General features: G+C 44.4%; 1 protein-coding gene across 1 annotated transcript; it reads right to left on the bottom strand.

Moving 5' to 3' along the window:
* Positions 1-359: 359 nt before the first annotated feature.
* SARS2 (seryl-tRNA synthetase 2, mitochondrial) lies at positions 360-16,926 on the bottom strand. The gene is given in 17 exon segments (XM_061580229.1): positions 360-2,786; positions 4,710-4,775; positions 4,955-5,047; positions 5,881-5,974; positions 6,738-6,850; positions 7,910-7,997; positions 8,436-8,481; positions 8,899-8,962; positions 8,964-9,008; positions 10,109-10,156; positions 11,002-11,107; positions 11,659-11,722; positions 11,948-12,002; positions 12,976-13,116; positions 14,387-14,416; positions 14,667-14,762; positions 16,594-16,926. Coding segments are annotated over 17 exon segments (1,590 nt in total). The 5' UTR covers positions 16,909-16,926; the 3' UTR covers positions 360-2,660.
* Positions 16,927-17,537: the final 611 nt, after the last annotated feature.

Below are 17,537 nucleotides of genomic sequence, written 5' to 3'. Positions count from 1 at the left end.
AGACCGAGTTTAAGTTTAAACAAGGACGAACATGCAAATGCATGCACCCAAACGGTATATACACCAATGTCATGTCAACGTCATCGACGAGGGTGAATGCCCGACAGATGTTTTCCATCTTTCATGATCATCTCTCATGGCCCCCTGTTCCCTCCCAAATGTGACCTCAGGATTTGTCCCACATATGCCACATTCCTTCTCATCACTTCTCAGTGACTCTTGCTTGTCGCCTCTCTAGTTAACGCCTCTTCATTCCTCCTGTTATACATGATTATGTGCACACCACACTACAATGTGCACTGTGTGCAGACACCAATTCGTCCACAACTTTCAAACACGTCGCACTCTACAAGCAAATATAGTTTTGTTGAAATAATTTAATCAGACGAGAGTCGAAGGTTAACAAATTAACAATTGTTTTTTTACTATATTTGTACAATTCAAGAAGGAAGCTCCCCGATTCGACCCACGTTAAAAGTTTGCAATGACTCGACGAAAAGAAAAATGTATATTTGGCTTTTGCTTAAGAATGAAAACAAAACGTGCGGGTGTAAACGGGTTACTTACGAACACGTGACTGCATTTACCATTGGGTTGCTGCCAGGAATTAGAAGCCCTAAGTTATGACAAGGTCCTGGGTGTTTACACGTTCGTGTTGTTCTCGACCATAACCTTTACTAGAGAGTGCTGTCGGCAGTAGTGTGATGTGGGTGAGTGTAATTTATTTTCCGAGCGGTGGTGTTGTGTCTGCGGGAGGCTCTCCCAGGGGTTCAGTGTTGCACAAGTAATTGAGGGGGGAGGTCATTCAAGGTCACAGACCGCTTCATCCACCCGGCACAAACATTTTAATCTCGATCGTTCGTGCAACGTCTGTTCCAACCTAACTTTGGTATTCGAAGACACGACTCGAAAAATACTCGGTTCTTTACTTTGTAGGCAAGTACCTTGGTTGCGAGTTGAGCTCTCCGATACAACTTTGAAGCTTTGTCGACGAGAAAGACACTTTTAAAGTGACTCGAAGGAGCATGCAAGAGTGGTGTCGTGTCGCAGTGATGTCGCCAGTGCTGGCATTGCAGAACGAGGGAGATTGCTCGCTAACAAAGCTTCAAAATCGTGTCGGGTAGCACAACAGCCACTTGGTTTGTTGTAGTTTCCTTTGGAACATGGTCAATGTAATCGAGGTGCCCAATATAGCAATGTTTAGTCTCAAGTACAATGAAACGATACGTTCTATTAATTATCGAACGTGGTTCCGTGTCATCGTTTGAGAAGCTAGTGCGCAGGGCAGCTCTCAGATTGGTTTTCGCGATGTGTAGTTGGGTACAGTGCCTGACGTTTTTCTCTTCAGGAACTCAATATTTACGTCGCCAAACTGAAAACCCATCGAAGGGCTAGGTTGCATGATTGACAAAACCTACACACTAGTACGGTTCACAGGACATTTATAATACGTTTTGTAGACTCTGGTATAAATACCTCTACTGTAACTAAAAGCCAAAGCTAAGCTGGAACAGAGGACAATTGGTACAAATAAAGGGGTGGGAACCCAACCAGAAGATGGGGAGGCAGGGTCACAGATTTTCCGAGCCTCCGAGCGATACTGAGTGCCACCCGACACTGCAAGGGCCCAAGTTGCTCCGACAAGGATCACTTGGTCTTTTATGTTTTTAGCAGACACGTGTTTATGTTCTAGCGTTTCTAGTAGGAGTCGTGTTTTTTGTGGTAGCCCCGACAGATGTAACATCCGAATAATCGTTGCATACGGAACGCACTTGCATCGTTGTAGGAAGGCTTTAAGCGTGTTCTTAATAAATTTACTTATCAATAAATCAAAGCACAATGTTGTCGTCTGTGCCTCTAGTTGAATAAAGTGGGGGAAATCTTGCCTGTTTTACTGCTGTAGTTAATTTATTAACTTAAATAATACATTTCTCATACGTTGAGATTTCAAAAGTATTTTGCAGCCAAGTTCACTCTTTGTTGGCAGGAACATTCCTGCAGGGAAACACATCGGTAACGTTAGCACGGTGAACAAAACTCGCCGAGAAGGGCATTTCTATTAGAATTACTCCAGGGCCAGCGGCATGGAGCCGCCTCGTGTAAGATCTTACCTCGGCCACCCCGGGTACAATTTCTCCTGTATTTGTAGTGGGGCTTCTGGGCTCCTCTGGCCTGGGGGCCCTTGGTGCATTTCCACCACCTGCACCACACTCTACAGCAGTTGTTCTTAACCTTTACTGCAGCCTTGCACCCCTTTCGTTTCTCAATTGTATTTTTTATGTTAATACATATAGGTTTGAAGAAACAACGTAGTTGTACTTACATGCCCGTGCTTCAATTTGTGTTTTCATGATTTACCTTCCAAAAAAATCCAGCATGCCTCACACCCCTAGGCAGGGTGCGTGCACCCCAGGTTAAGAACGACTGCTCTATAGCTACCCCACTGCCGTACCTAATGTCCACACCTGGTACAAAGCAACACAATGGTCCAATGGTCCCAAATTCCCATGCTCGTGGCTCGGAGCTGGCGAATTCCGCATCGTCGCACCGCCGAGCTCGCTCGCACACGAGCTTTAAACGCCCCGGCACCTCCCCCCACCGGACGTCGCTGTCGCGGTTTCGCTGGCTCCTGCCACCGGTGCGTGGCACTTGCAGGCGGCTCAGTCGTCCTTGGCCGGTCTCCTGCGGTTGGTGCCGATGTAGTGCAGCGGGGTGGTCGCCGGCTTCCCGATCACCTCCGCCTCCAGCAGGGGCTGCAGCGCTGGCGGCACCCGGACGCGGCCGTCCTGTGGAGCGGAGCGGTGAGACGCCGGTGGCGGCGGTGGGGGGGGGGGGGTGGCAATTGATGGGGCCCGGCCGTTAACGGCGTTAAGCAGCTCGTTGCAGAGGTCCTCGGTGTGAATCCGGCAAACCGTCCGTGGCTATCGCTGCCGGTGGATTAACCGTAACGTTAAGCATCGTCTGCATCACGAGTGGATGTTGTCGACTGTTGGACAAAGTGCGGTTCTAGGTAAAAATATGAAGTAGATTCATGTTCAATTCAGCAAGGGACAGCATTCAAATTCTATTTGCGGCCAGAAGTGATTGAAATTCTACACTCCTATGGTGGGGGTGAGTCTTTCTATAGGATAACCACTGGTGATTTTCCACTGACAGGTTCAGTTACTACTCGTCACCGATGTTGTGCATCATGGCTGGGAAATTGAACCGAGGTGGCCACGTTCGTGTGCACGAATCACTGTGCCACTACTCCCCAGAAACATATAGCCTTTGGGACTGCTAAGAGACTGAAATTACATCTTACACACGCACACTCAAGCGTCCGCACGGCGCACAAGCTATCTACGGAGACTGAAATACATTTACATTGAAGCCTTTGACATCTTCGATCAAAGCTCAATTATATTGAATTCTACAAGTAATTTACTCGGGGATTACTTTTAACGCATGAATCATCCAGTGCATAATGCCTTAGTAAATAACCTAACACTACAAAAAAAAGCTCGATCAACCATTCTCACACCATGACCAAACATGAACAACAGTCCAGCTTTCGAGGTTAACCAGGCGGACAATACACACAAAACAAGCAGTGGCTGATCCACTCACAGATGGTGATGTTGTAACAAAGAACAGCTGTATTGGTCAGGTAAAAGCACAGGGGTCCTCACGGAGAGTTTAACCGATGCCAAGGCACTGCCGCTCCTTTTCTCCCTTCTGCTAGATCCTGTTAAGTCAGCATCCAACCTTCAAGATCTGCGCTTGTGTCTCACCGCATGGCTCTAGCTTCCCCCTTGGTCATATGTAGTATGTTGAACTTCTTTCGCACAGTACGTAGCCAACCGTGCTAATCGGGGTGCAGGGAATCGGGAGGTCAATAACCTCTGGGTGCCTATTACATTTCCGTCACAATCACCCACCCTCCTTGACCCTGCACACATACCACCCATCACCTCAATCTCCTTTTCCGTAACACCTGCGACACTTTCTCGCCACATTCCATTACAAACATCCCAAGTTATTTACCCCATCCTTCCGTGACATTCCCATCATCCTTTGCGTGTACCTGTACTCAATTTCCAGAAGCTTCTTCGCCAGTTGCTTTAATGTTAAACAGCTAGCCTCTAAACTAATGCCCTGGAGGCTGAGGAATAGTTTGACAAGTGTTTGGCAAGAGCAGACTGAAGATGTCATTATGCTCAAGTATAGTCTAATGTGTATATTCTTCATGGCCTTAAATACTAATTTTGCCTTCATGTGTGTGGCAGGATAGCTCATAGCCGAGATCGCCAAGTTCGTTACTATGAATACTGTTTTCAAATACAGTCAGCTGCCAGTGGTTAGACTGGGTTCAGTGAATTTATGGACTCGGTTACCAAAGACTGCACATTAAAAACATTGCATTGAATTTAATTTTACACAAAATTTGGCTAATTTAAAATAAAAAGTAAATATTTTACGAACATGAGCATAACGTCAATCTCTGTTGTTGAGTGTGGGTGAGGAAGTGCCGCTCCTCCTAGTGTGGAAAGACATCGGAGCTCAGCAGCAGTTCCGTGAGACTCCCTTCTGCGGGACGTTCTCTAAGAGTGGGCGATGAACTTGTCGTCTGTGAGAGCTCGTCAATGATTATTCATCTCAGGACACGATGCCGATAGCACAATGGGGATAACCCTTCTCTTTTTAAAGGCAAACATTATAAATGTTACCTTCATTTGGTATGTCTCAAGGATAGCGATGAGTAATCGTGGCACTGCGCATGCTGTCCCATTCACCTGCCAAAGGTGAAAAAACAAAACAATAATTCACACTAAAAACTGGATATATTTTTTGTAATCACTTTGCAAAAATTGTCAAATAAGCAATAGAATCCACCGCATTAACAGTCAGATTAACAATTGGTACTGGTGCATCAATAAACACGAGTGCAATGACAAAGGCATGTTTTGTTTACCGTGTGGGCATATTTAAGATTCCTTGACGAATCAAAGTACTTGATATGAAGTCTCCGACTCTGGTAGTCTGTGCAGTTGGAGGTACTTGATATCTGCAACAGCCAGAGGAAATGTAATTATCAAATGAGCATACATCACCACTAAATTAATCATAATTTGATTCTTTTTTTGTTGCTGTAATTTCCCCTGATTGTGCTATTGGTGTCATGTCATGAGACAAATAATCAATTCACGCCCACCCTTAAACCGAGAGGAATGATTGTAGGATGACAGTCAAACCAATATTTTCAATCTGCAGGGCTGGATTTTATCCCAATTAATGCAAAACCAAATTTAATGGAATGTTTTTATTTTGTGTATGTGCAGTCATTGATGCTTAGAACAGCAACTCACACTAAGACTTGAGAACCTGGTTTAAACAAAGGTGATTACCTGGATTTGAACCCAAGATTTCAGTGGTACTAGCTCAGCGTTGGCCTCTCAGTCACCCAGCCATCTCCCAGGAAATACATAATGAAGCTATGCAATATTTACGGGTGGTTCTTAGAAGGGTAGTTCATTACAACAGTACGGGAACACACGGGAGAACCTTGCTCCAATCCCTAAGGTAACCACACACTATAGTGTCAAATTCAATTTGACAATACTATCTTCAGATTCTTTGGAAGTTATTCAATTATATTTTAGAAAGTGTAGCAAGTGTGACACCCTGATGGAATACTGCTTACGTGAAAGATACGCAGGTGTAAGGATCCACCACTTTAGGGTACTGCACACACATGACTGTTTAGGTGTGAACTCATTACGTACTCTTTATATAGTCTCAAAATATGAACAGTTTGTACTCTACACACATCACTGTTGTCACTTTAGAGGCCCATTGTTTTTACATTTGTTACATTTTCCGTTGGGAGACTCCACAAACCTCGCCAAACTTTTCACGGCCTGGCATCCAGGCCTCAATGTCGTATTTACGGTAAGCGGGAAGGCCCAACTCCTCTGTCGGCATATCCAAAACCCTGAAACGAACCAACAAGGACACTCATGCGGCAAACGTCGTTGAAATCAAACTGAGTGAAGGTGGTCGGGGTGGCTCAGGGCTGAGAGCACTTCCGAAGCACGACTCAAAAACCCCCGAGTTCAAATGTGGGCAGCTATCGGTGACAATTCTCTAGTTTAGCAAATTGATGTTTTAAGACCAGTTAAACAGTGCCTGGACAAAAACAAAAATGCCAGATATTATAATTCATATTTTTCTTACTTTACCTAAGTTGGAGCTATGAATGAAACATGTAATTTAATCGATATATGATAAACACTTTTTCTAGGCCATGTAAAATGTGTCTCCTGAGTGTGGATACAATAAAAGATGCCACTTGAATTGGCTCTAGGATCACTCCTCCTTGCCAATAGCACAGCATCGTGTCATTATACGCAGACAGTGCGAGGCACACCTTAGCTATGTAAACATTCATTAGGGAGTTGGCCAAACATCTCTGAACAATTTGTTATATATATATAAATCCACGTGACCACAGGGAGAACATGCAAACTCCAAATATACAGGATCGAACCCACAACCTCCTGTATACCAGGCGAGGTAGTCAACATCTCCTAGCCACTGCGAGATAGGACCACAGCGCTTTGGCAATTGCTGTCCTAAAACCGTGCACATTACAAATTCTAAGACGTTTTAAGTTTCAGTTTGCATAACAAATATTATTTAATACTTATGCTAAACACGATCACACGACGATCAGCCCTTGCCACAAGTAGCCTCACTTGTAGTGCAGGCCCAGGTCAGAGTAGATCTCCTTCTGGATGGAGAGGAACTCATCTAGGAGAGCATTGCTTTCGTTTCCACTTTCGGCAGCCGTCACCCCAAACATCTCCACCTGCAGACACACGCGACCCGGCAGGTTCACAGGGAAGTCCAACAAGACACCAGCAGTTCGCAGTGCGGTGTGTTGCGTGATTTACACCGGGGGTGAAGGAGTTTATGTGCAACCCCTTCCTGTGAATCTACTGCTAGATGAGGGTCTCCCAATGCTCTGTGGGTCTTGGGGGATATTTGATTTAAATTTACTACTCAACACAGGTGTGAAGCGTCGATATGGAAGCACAGAATTATAGTAAACAATGGATTTTGCTGCATTGCCATCTGCTGCCCAACGCATATCCCATAGCAACCAATAATAAAGAACCTGCTGTGCATGGTGGTCATGCATCCAAGCACTCTCCAAACTCCATCCGGCCTAGCTTCCGAAATCTGATGAGGTTGGGCGTACATGTTTGGTGATTTGGTCATAGTCGTCACTAAAAAGACGACTGCAAAACAAAAAACCGTTTTTGCCAAGCTCGGCTTTCTACATTGAAAGAAGCAGAATGCTGAACTGTGCAGGCTGGGAGATGGGGTTAGCGTGTTAGTTTAACACATAGCCTCACGATCAATATTAATAATAAAGATTTTGAGTTATATCGCGTAAATATATACGTGTTGTAACCCGTCATCAATTCTGGCAAATCGTCTGCTGAAGCTGCTTGTCATCACCAGTGAGACGTCATACTCAAATTGTAAATGTTGTGCGTTTACTCTTCAACACACAAGCGGTGGGCTGAACTCGTAACTAAATGGCACGTTTTGTTTACGTGACAAACCTTACTAATTGGATGTCTCGGGTGGTGGGTTAATGAAACATGTATGTATACGCGCTCTAACCCAAAAGCCTTTATTATGAATTGTCAGTGGGCTGCACTTAAACTCAGGCACGCCTTCATCAGGTGTGCAGGCGAGGAGAGGGTTCGTGTGTTAGTTGGTGGATCATTAGCGTTGTCAGTGGGCTGCACTGAAACTCGGGCACACTTTCATCAGGTGTGCAGGTAGGGAGAGGGTTCGTGTGTTAGTTGGTGGATCGTTAGTGTTGGCAGTGGGTTGCACTGAAACTCGAGCACACCTTGGTAAAGTGATGCACGCGGTAGAGGCCCCACGTCTCCTTGCCAGTCTCTGTCTCGGCTCTGTAGCAAGTGCTGCGGCAAACTATCCTGCAGAAGGAGCAGCGTCCACACAACGACCACGTCATGAAATATCCAGCCTTCCAAAACCCACGCAGACAAAGGTGTTCCCGTAAAATGCGTTGCCAAGGTGGAGCACTTAAAGCAGGACGACCGTGCAGCGATGCCACGGATAAACAGTAAAGTAGAATGCAGTCTAAATGTATGTTTCCTAACATTAGATTTGAAGCTTTCGTGACTGCAAGGATTCTTACTCTTAGGTTTTTTCGGTAAAGTCTCGTAGGTAAAAAGAAATAATCAAAAATTAATAATAAAAATAATAGAAAAAATAATATAAGTAAAATAATTATTTATTTGTATTATTTCTATTAGTTTTATTATTTATTATTTGATTATTTATTTTTACCTACGTGACTTTACAGAAAAAACCTAAGAGTATGTTTAACATGTCAAGGAAGGAATATCCACCTCAAGGGCAGGTCCTTCAATTCCACTGCATGATCCATGAAGTAACCTGCAAGAGGCAGAAAATGACACAGGAGAACCTGAACTACACTTGCTTAACAAAACACGCTCTCACGTGTTTACATCACCATCACACCACGTCTCTCAACGGGATAACGGCCGGTGGTCAAAACTAGCGGTGGAGTGGCAGACAAAGGATGAAACACGCTCGATAGAGCGCTGAAATAAGTGTGTGTGCAGGTGCTCGATATAGTTACATGACGGGACTGTGATGGTGATGGGTTGGAGAGGCCTAAATCTGCCAGTGGATTATATCACAGCTGACGATGATGATAGGGATATGGGTTAAGAGCTAAACTGATCCCACACTTGAAACCCTCTGATTGTGAACTGTGTGCTCTAACCGCAATGCCAACTGGAAAATAAGTATTTAGAATATAGTTAGGGATAGTTCTGGAAGCCTCACCGGCGATGCCAACCTCGGAGGTACCGGCCAGGTTAAGGTCCTTGAATTTGGCAGGGTCCAGCTGAGTAAAGCTGAGACGTCTTGGCACTGGGACACATTCCACATCCTTCCTAGGGGTGAGAAGAGACCCTATGCAATATGACAAGGCACACCAGTGCTATTATAGCAAGTATCCATGGGATTTAAGCAAAACAGGGACATATGCATTTACGTTCCGTGCGTACTTCTTAAATGTAGTGCTACAAGGTAGGTAAAGCTGCAGCTCTGTAATGTCTTGCTCATGCCACTGCTGGTAGAAGGGCCTCCACTCGAGAACGCTCCGGACAGCCGCTCTGGAGGGTACTTTTGGCCTACTCTTTTACGGTGGCTCGACGTCTTGGAATAGGGAGAAGTGCTCACGTGTTATCCCACCACACGCAATCTGACAATTGACTGTGGTGTTCCCAGTTATACTGCTGGGTGGACAGAATCTTCAAGAAGATTGAAGAAACTTTCACCACTTTTTTAACTGCCATGCTGGGAGATCGAACCGGCGACCTTCGGATTTCAAATCCAGCTCGATGACCTCAATCAATCTTTATTTTACGTGCCAATATCGCCCTCAATAAAGCAGGCATCAGTGCACATTATAGCGGAACGGGAACGGTACAGAGGGCACGGAGCAACAGGAATGAGTCAGCGGCTAACACCGACTGAGCAGACTAAATTGCAACCGTGCGCAAGGAATCACATAAGAAAGCTCAGTAGAAAATAAAAATAATGAACATGAAAGAGACAGTTTTTTACTTAACATTTGAGATTTTATGGGAAGGCAAGTCTGAATAGGTGTGTATTTCACAAAATAGGTGTGTGACCTATACATACCGACGACAACATCCCATATTTGTCATGGAATGTGATTTCATTCGAATACCTCTGTTAAAAGGTTGTATGAACAGCACCTAGGTTGTGTAAAATTCCTTAGAACAACTAAGCTTGCGAGAGCAGATACAAGCAAAAATATAACTAAGATTGCTAAATCATGAGATCGATTCAATTGATTACAATTATTTGTTAAGCCCTATGTGGTTTCATTTCAATTTCACGGTAGCTTGGAAGTGATGTTTTTGAGGACTATTACACCAACGAATTGCAGATCAAAAACACATTTGTTGCTCAGTATGATGTAACTAATTATTTGTCCGTAACCAGCGTAAATGTTCTGACTTACAAAAACAACGCCTTTGAGCATGTCGGGCACGGACATGGCGACGAAACCCTGAAATACACACACACATTCATACACGAGAGACATTAGTAAAACAACATGCTCATGATTTTGCCATTCATCGAAAATCTAGTGTTCATACGTTCGTAATAAAATAAGGCATTACAAATAGAATTCAAGGATTTGTCAAGAGATAAAGTCAGGTGCAGGTTGCGGGCAGGTAGTAATATAGAGCGTAAACTAAAAATAATAGTAGAATACTGTGTTTGATTTATTTGTACAGAGGCTTAAGATGCAGATGCATTTAGATTCACTATGAATCTAGGCCAAACCCAGAAGAACTCTTACCCAACTTCCATCGTCACATCCAAGCCGAGCCACCCGTACCCTCAAGGTGGCTTTCCACTGGCTACTTCGTGAGCTGCGCCAGAACCAAACTGTGATGCGTTGTCCTCACAAGACATTTGAATCTGGCTCTGGTCCTGACAGAGCCAGGGGAAGGAATGATGACGCTTTTAGTGTGCGTGACATCAATCAGTACAATGTGATGACACCGCGTCATCTACTTCTGTCTCGACATGTTCATGGCGTGGAGTGACTCAGGTTCTGTGGGAGAAAAATAAAGTGGCGCTTCCCGAGCCGCTGCATCGAGCTCGCTTGCCATTGCCGTGGGCACTGCTCAGTTGTCCAGAGCAAAAGAAGCGTCTCTTTATCTTCTGAGGTGTGCCTAAACTCCGTGTGAAAATCTAAACGAGGTATGGTTTCGTTGTTACGCTCGAGATTTCCTGTAAAGATTCGCTTCGGGGTTAGAGTTGGTAGCTCCAAACAAGGTGAACGGGCAAGTGTAAGCACTCCACGCGATGGGCATCCAGCAAGGACCCTCACAGCATCCTCACCCGTCGCTTGAGCTTCTTGAGGGCAAAGTGGGCGAGCGCGTGTTCCAGCTCCGCGCCCGCGCCTCGCAGATAATACGAGCGATGCCCCGACACGTGTGACAGGTGCCTGCGTCAGAGGCGGGAGGGGACGCGCCGGGAGGGGGGACGTCAAGGCCGGGGGGGAGTGGGGTGAGTGGAGGGTGGAGAATGACGATTTTGTTTCAACGTGAAGAGTGATCAGAGATGGCTGGCGTGTTTGCTGGATGTTGGGCACGTGACAATGCACCCCCAGAAACCCAAGGGGTTAGCAACCTGCAGCTCCGGAGCCACGTGCGGCTCTTCAAGGACTGCTTCGTGACATTATTTATTTAGGACCACCGCCTCTCGTATTCACATGCATTGCAGCTCTAGAAATATTTCGTTTTTTTACCGAATTAAAAAAAAATTCTCTTCTTGTTATTTTGGGTGCCGATCCCTGCCCCGACCTCCTGTCTGTGGTGAATGAATCGATTCCACACTGCATACCAAATGGACACATCAGGTGGTCATGGGAAAAATTTGTGTGGAGATTGCTAACATTGCTAACACAGCTATATATGGCAATGTGAGTATTTGCTTTGGATAAACACAAATACTAAACAATATCTTGCCCTCGGAGTAACCCTTCCCAGTACTTACTTCTGTCGTATTATGTCCAACTTCTCCCCGATGTCTAAATGTACACGTGGTTTAAAATCAAATTCTGCAACAAAAATATTTCAATAGTCAGTAGTCTTAATATATTTAAAATACAAAATACTGAAATACACAATTTATAAATATGCCCATTTTACATTTATATACATAGATTGTTTAATCAGTCGCTGATCTATGATTGATGAAATGCAGGGCCTAGCTTTGATGGGTAATGTGTTATTAGTTTACGAATGAAAGTTGTCTCGAAGGAATTAACTTTTCATAATTTTACCTGGCTTTTGGCCTACAGTTTCCAGCACCCTGGCTTGGCTCTCATCACCAACGGGCTGTCATAGAAACAAAAATAAATCAACAGTCCCAGTGCACCTGTCTCCAGCTCCAGTGAAATAGACCAAATGCGTAATGAGAATTACAACTGTGGTTGCATGTTTTGCAGCCTCATCATTATGTATACATCAGCAAAATAATGTGTGTGTGTATATACAAGGAGAGGAATAGCAAACACAGGCTTACTCAAAAGACACAATGTAAGATGCAACCCTGCAATGTCTTGCTCAGGCCACTGCTTGTGGAAGGGCTTTCAAGAGAGTTCCACTAGCAGGCAGTGTAGTCTATTCTTCCATAATGGCTAGTTCTCTTGGAAGAGGTGAGAGTAACCACAAGTTATCCCACAACACATGACCTATGCATCGGCTAACTGTACATATCAGCTAATTAAAATTCACTTCCTCGACTAGTTAATGAAATATTACTTGGGTCTTTCAGTAAAAGAAAATAAACAAAAAACTATGAATGAAATATCACAATGGCGGGTGAAGATCTGATTGACAAATTGATTACTTTTCTACCACTGTGAAGCACACATGAAAACTATAGAGGCTGCAGGGTTTGGCTGCTTATAGTGCAACTACTTAGAGCTCCAGCAGCTTCCACCTCCAGTTGCTGAGCACAGGCCCAAACACCCAGAAAGCCAAGCGGTCAGCATAAAACAGCGCGATGTAAGTTGTAATATATGAGAGTTAATACATTCCTTCAATTGAACAAGGCTTTAAGGAGTTGGACAAACAGATGACGGGAAGGAATTCTAAAGCAGAGCAATGCAAGGAAAAAATCAGAAAGAAAAGTGGTTTGACCAGCAATGTGACCGAGTTAGTGAGTGGGTGGATGGGTGGATGGGTGGGTGAATACGCTTGTGGGTATGAATGAGTGAATGTATTTGGTGTGATCTGCGGTATGGTGGCTGAACAGTCTGAGATGAGACTAAAATGTGAGTCGGCAGCGAGGCAAACGGAGACGTACCACGCTGGGGTGCGTGCGGTTGGGCAACTGCAGAGCTTTGAGGTAGAATTTCTCATCCAGCTCAGTCATCCGGTCGTAAAGGACGTTGAGTTTCACACGGATCTCGCGACCTTCTGTGCGTAGGCGCTGGTAGTCTGGGATCTGAAACAGGAGAACAAATCAATAACTTCTGTCTATTTCTCGCCATTGCCAATGAGTATGGATGCAAAGCACAATGATTTCTGCATTGTTTGCTGAATTATGATTAATTATTTTCGTGTTAAAATGACGGCTGAGATGTCTATGACAAAATCACCCAGAATACATACTATCTCGTCAAATCTCAGAAGCTAGGGGGGGATTTTGAGCCTGTTAAGTATTTGGATGGGCCATTACCATGACCAACAGGTTGTCAAAGATGCCTGCGAAGCTGTGTTAGGCTGCAAGCAACGAAGACATTGCAGAAAAAGCCGCTGTTGTACTGTGCTTTAATATTCTCACGTCTACGCCCCCCAGCCCTCATCCACCCGCACCGGCGAGTGCGGTAAAGTATGGCTACATAAAGCCACATAACCATCGAGGCGTGGAGAGGCCCTCATCCAGCAGTGGACTGACAGAGCCTTCATGTACAACATGAAACAATGAAAACAATTTGGTCGATACAAACTTAAAACACTTTTCTGTTTGACAACTTGAACAGGAAACTACCTTAAACTGACATCCATTTGCCTTCCGGGAACAATAATGAGCCCGACAGCCCTATCAAGCATGACATGAGCCTGAAAAGCAAAAAAGGTCTTTGGTTCCAAAAGCAAGAAGCCATAGCAGTGTTTTAATAAAGACGGTATATTTTGATGCTGCAACTCTGTATTCCAGACGTAGATGTTGGTATATGGCACAATGAGGTGCAAGGCTAAACAACAAGTCGAAGTAAACCGTCTTTAAAAGCCTTCGACATTAATGCTAGGGGGTAGTTTATGCCCTTGTGATTCAATTATATTCTTTGTGATTTAAGGGTCACGATTCAACTCAAGAGTCGTTTTTGTAATATTATGTATTTGAGTGAGCGGTCAGAGGGGTCATGTGAACACATGCCATACAATTTACATAAATCGAAGAACAGGGATTCTTACACATACAATTAAATGCGCATATCATGAGCTTAATAATCGATATGAATCAATTAAATAATGCATCATTACACCCCTTGGCAGTTGGTGTTAAAACTGCTCATGCTAAAATTACTAAACTACCATCTACAAGAATTCACACACAATGAAACTCTGTTATATTCGCAATACCCGACATGTTAAGTGCGATGTACATGTTCATACGGTTATGAAAATGTAGCACCGTATTGCACAATGGAAGAAATGTTTCAGTAACGTACACTAACTGTAATGACAATGAAGCCACTTTACGAAACACTTACCGAAGGGACGGAAGATCTCTCATTGTTTTCCTGCAAAAACAATAAAACATTAACAAACGCTGAAAATTCTACTTTAAAAAATACAAATGATTGTAAACGGAAACATGTATATTCATGTTATACGTATCATTGTCCACAAAGCAATATAATCCTGAATGCCCTTCAAATATGGTACTCGAGTACATTCAAAACGCAAATTGCCACATACTGTCTCTAAACCTTGAACAGGGAGGCACAATATCACTGGAAGCAGTGAGCCTAAGTGTCATAATCGACTCACCACAATGTGTTTGATTTGCGAAGCGACCAGAGACTTTTCATCCTCCAGCAATGCCACTTGAACTTTCACGTCCTCCAATTGCTTCCATGTCGAAATCTGTGACGTCCCCGCATGAGAAAAACAACCGACGTTTCATTTCCCGACTCCCACCAAACTGCTCCCAGCACAAAAAACATCAACGTTTAATGCGTCCCAATTCGTGGCGAAGATACACTGATTAGGCTCCATGAGAATACAAATACAGCATTGGTTTTGTATTATTTGGTTCTTTCGGTAAAGTCACGTAGATTGAAAAATAATAAAATAAAAAAAACCACTAATGTAGCCTGGTTATAAATCGGAGTGTACTGGCAGTCTATAATGTAGACTGTAGCCTGGTTTTTAAGCTGAGTGTACTGGCAGTCTATGATGTAGACTGTAGCCTGGTTTTTAAACTGGTGAGCATATTGGCAGTCTATGATGTAGACTGTCGCAATGGTTATTCAACTGAGTGAGCGTACTGGCAGTCTATAATGTAGACTGTAGCCTGGTTCTAACCTGAATAAAATAAAAATAGCAGTCACGAAAGTTTTAAGAAGTCATTGGTCTTGTGTCAGGCAGAGCGGGTGGAAAAGTGTCAGCGGATGGGGAGGTGCTGCCCTCTGCTGTATGGGGCAGATGTCACGAAGAGTTGAAGGGATCTCAGAGAAAGGCGAATGTGAAATATACTTTCGCAGCCGTGCCCTCATCGTAAATGTTACACTTGCCTCTCTACGAGATGTGGTTGATTAATCTCAAGGCAAGACACCGACGGTAAAATTCGGTATAAATTAAGAGAAAATAATCCAGACACCACTCATGCTTCGATTTAAAGCTTTCGTGACTGTAGGGATTCATCTTCTTGGTTCTTTCGGTAAAGTCACGTAGAATGGAGATAATAAATTAATTTTATTTTGTTTTAATTTTATTATTTTATTATCTCCATTCTACGTGACTTTGCCGAAAGAACCACGACCACTCATGCTCTTCACATCCTGTCAGCAGCTCCTCCACACTCGCCTATGCTTCCTGATCCACGCCTGGCTGCTGTTCATGTATCATTGCATTGTGATCGCATTCCAACGCAATGTGATGCATGCCATGGGCATGTTCTCGTGGCTCGCCCTCGGGCTGCCCGACGTTCCGCTCAACACGACTCTGACTCGCTGTTTCCCGTCTCTCATCCGCTGCTGTCAACCGTTTTGTATTCTAAATAGTAGCCAGATTGGTGTCAGCTTAAGAGTTTTCCTGCTCAAGTTGTCAAACAGAAAAGTGTTACAAGTTTTTTTTTTTATGTTAAATAATCTCGCGTGCGGGTCAGACAACTCGTCCTTTGCACTGCCTCCACTCTCGTCATCACCTCTCTGCCCGTGTCTCCTCTCGTCTTTTAATGCATTATATTGGGAGTCGTATCATGGCAAAACTCAATACATGTTGTTAATCACACCGCCTTGTGAAGGCAATAAGCGACGCTTTGGGCCATGGGCTTTCTTCGTCGCACCAGATGCGGTGTTGAACTTCTTTCGCGCACGTCCGTAGCCAAACGTGGTAATCGGTGCGGGGGAAAGGACAACAAAGTAAACACAACAATCAGTTGGAAAGAAATTCGTTTTCTATTTAAAACTCGGAGATGTAGCTCATGTGACACGAAGAGCCATTGCTGAAACACCGTGTATTGTTTCCCCGTGTGTTTTAGCTCGTGCTATGAAGGGCCATTGACCGAAACGTCGCATACAGTATTATAAATGTATCCTCTTAAGTTTCGATCCTGTTAAGGTCACGGTGTGATTGACGAATCCGTTGAGTCTTGTACATTTGTGCACCACTGCCAACGCATCACCATCACCACCACCACCACCAAATCATCCGTTTCGCATGGCAATCCACAGTCTGTCAGTCTGTCTCTCACGATGTCCTGCACGTCCCGTGCCGCCAGCTCGCCCTTGCGCGCCTCCACGTCGCTCGCCCACGCCTCGCCGTGGCTGCACACGTGCGCCATGTCCAGCTCCGGCCTCTCCGAGTAGCCGTCTCTCACGTGGCTGTACAAGCTGCTGCTGCTGCTGCTGCTAGCGCTGCTGCTGCTGCGGTAGCACCCGCGGCGGATCCTGCCCGTCGTCGTGGCCGGGAGACGCAGCGAGGAGGAGGAGGAGGAGAAGGAGGAGAAGGAGAAGGCGAGACGGCCACACAGCGAGGGCGAAAGCCGCATCACCAAGGGCGCCGCCATTGGGGCGGCTCTAACCCGGAAGTGGTGGCGGGCACAAGGCGGCCGATTCGGCAGCAGCCACATTCACCAACGCCGCTGCAGATTCGCGTCACTAAATATCGACTTAAAGCTGTCGTGACTGCAGGAATTAATATTATTTGGGTCTTTCGGTAAAGTCACGTAGATAAGTAAATAAAATTATAAAAAATAACAAAAAATTACTACGTTTCGATCATCGTAGTTTTTTTTGTTATTATTACACGCTTTTATTACACGCTTTTATTTAACTCTGTTGTTGTTGTCATATCCTCAAATCTTGTAACTCAAATTTAATACACTTCCCAATGTAGTATCGACTGCAAACTTGGTGTACTTATGTCATACTGATGACAATACTATATTCTATCATAAAAATATAATTTTTAAACATTATTTTGTACATGTTATGTTTCGTCTTGGGTCTAATTGTCCACACTCGAAATCACCACGGGCCCCTTACTTTGTGGCAAGCCTCAGAGCCACTTTCTGGAGTCGTGGAGTTCTGCCATTACTAGCACGGTACATTTCATTAAAGCGTTTTTAAAAAGTATTTAAAAATATTTTTTTCTTTGAACGTGACTTTACCGAAAAACCCAAAGAATATGAATTCC

This window comes from Lethenteron reissneri, chromosome 8 (assembly GCF_015708825.2).
Source record: "Lethenteron reissneri isolate LAM-NWPU_2019-01 chromosome 8, ASM1570882v1, whole genome shotgun sequence".
Taxonomy (NCBI): domain Eukaryota; kingdom Metazoa; phylum Chordata; class Hyperoartia; order Petromyzontiformes; family Petromyzontidae; genus Lethenteron; species Lethenteron reissneri.
Note: the sequence above shows the minus strand (reverse complement) of the source record. Positions and strands in the feature narration are given on the sequence as shown.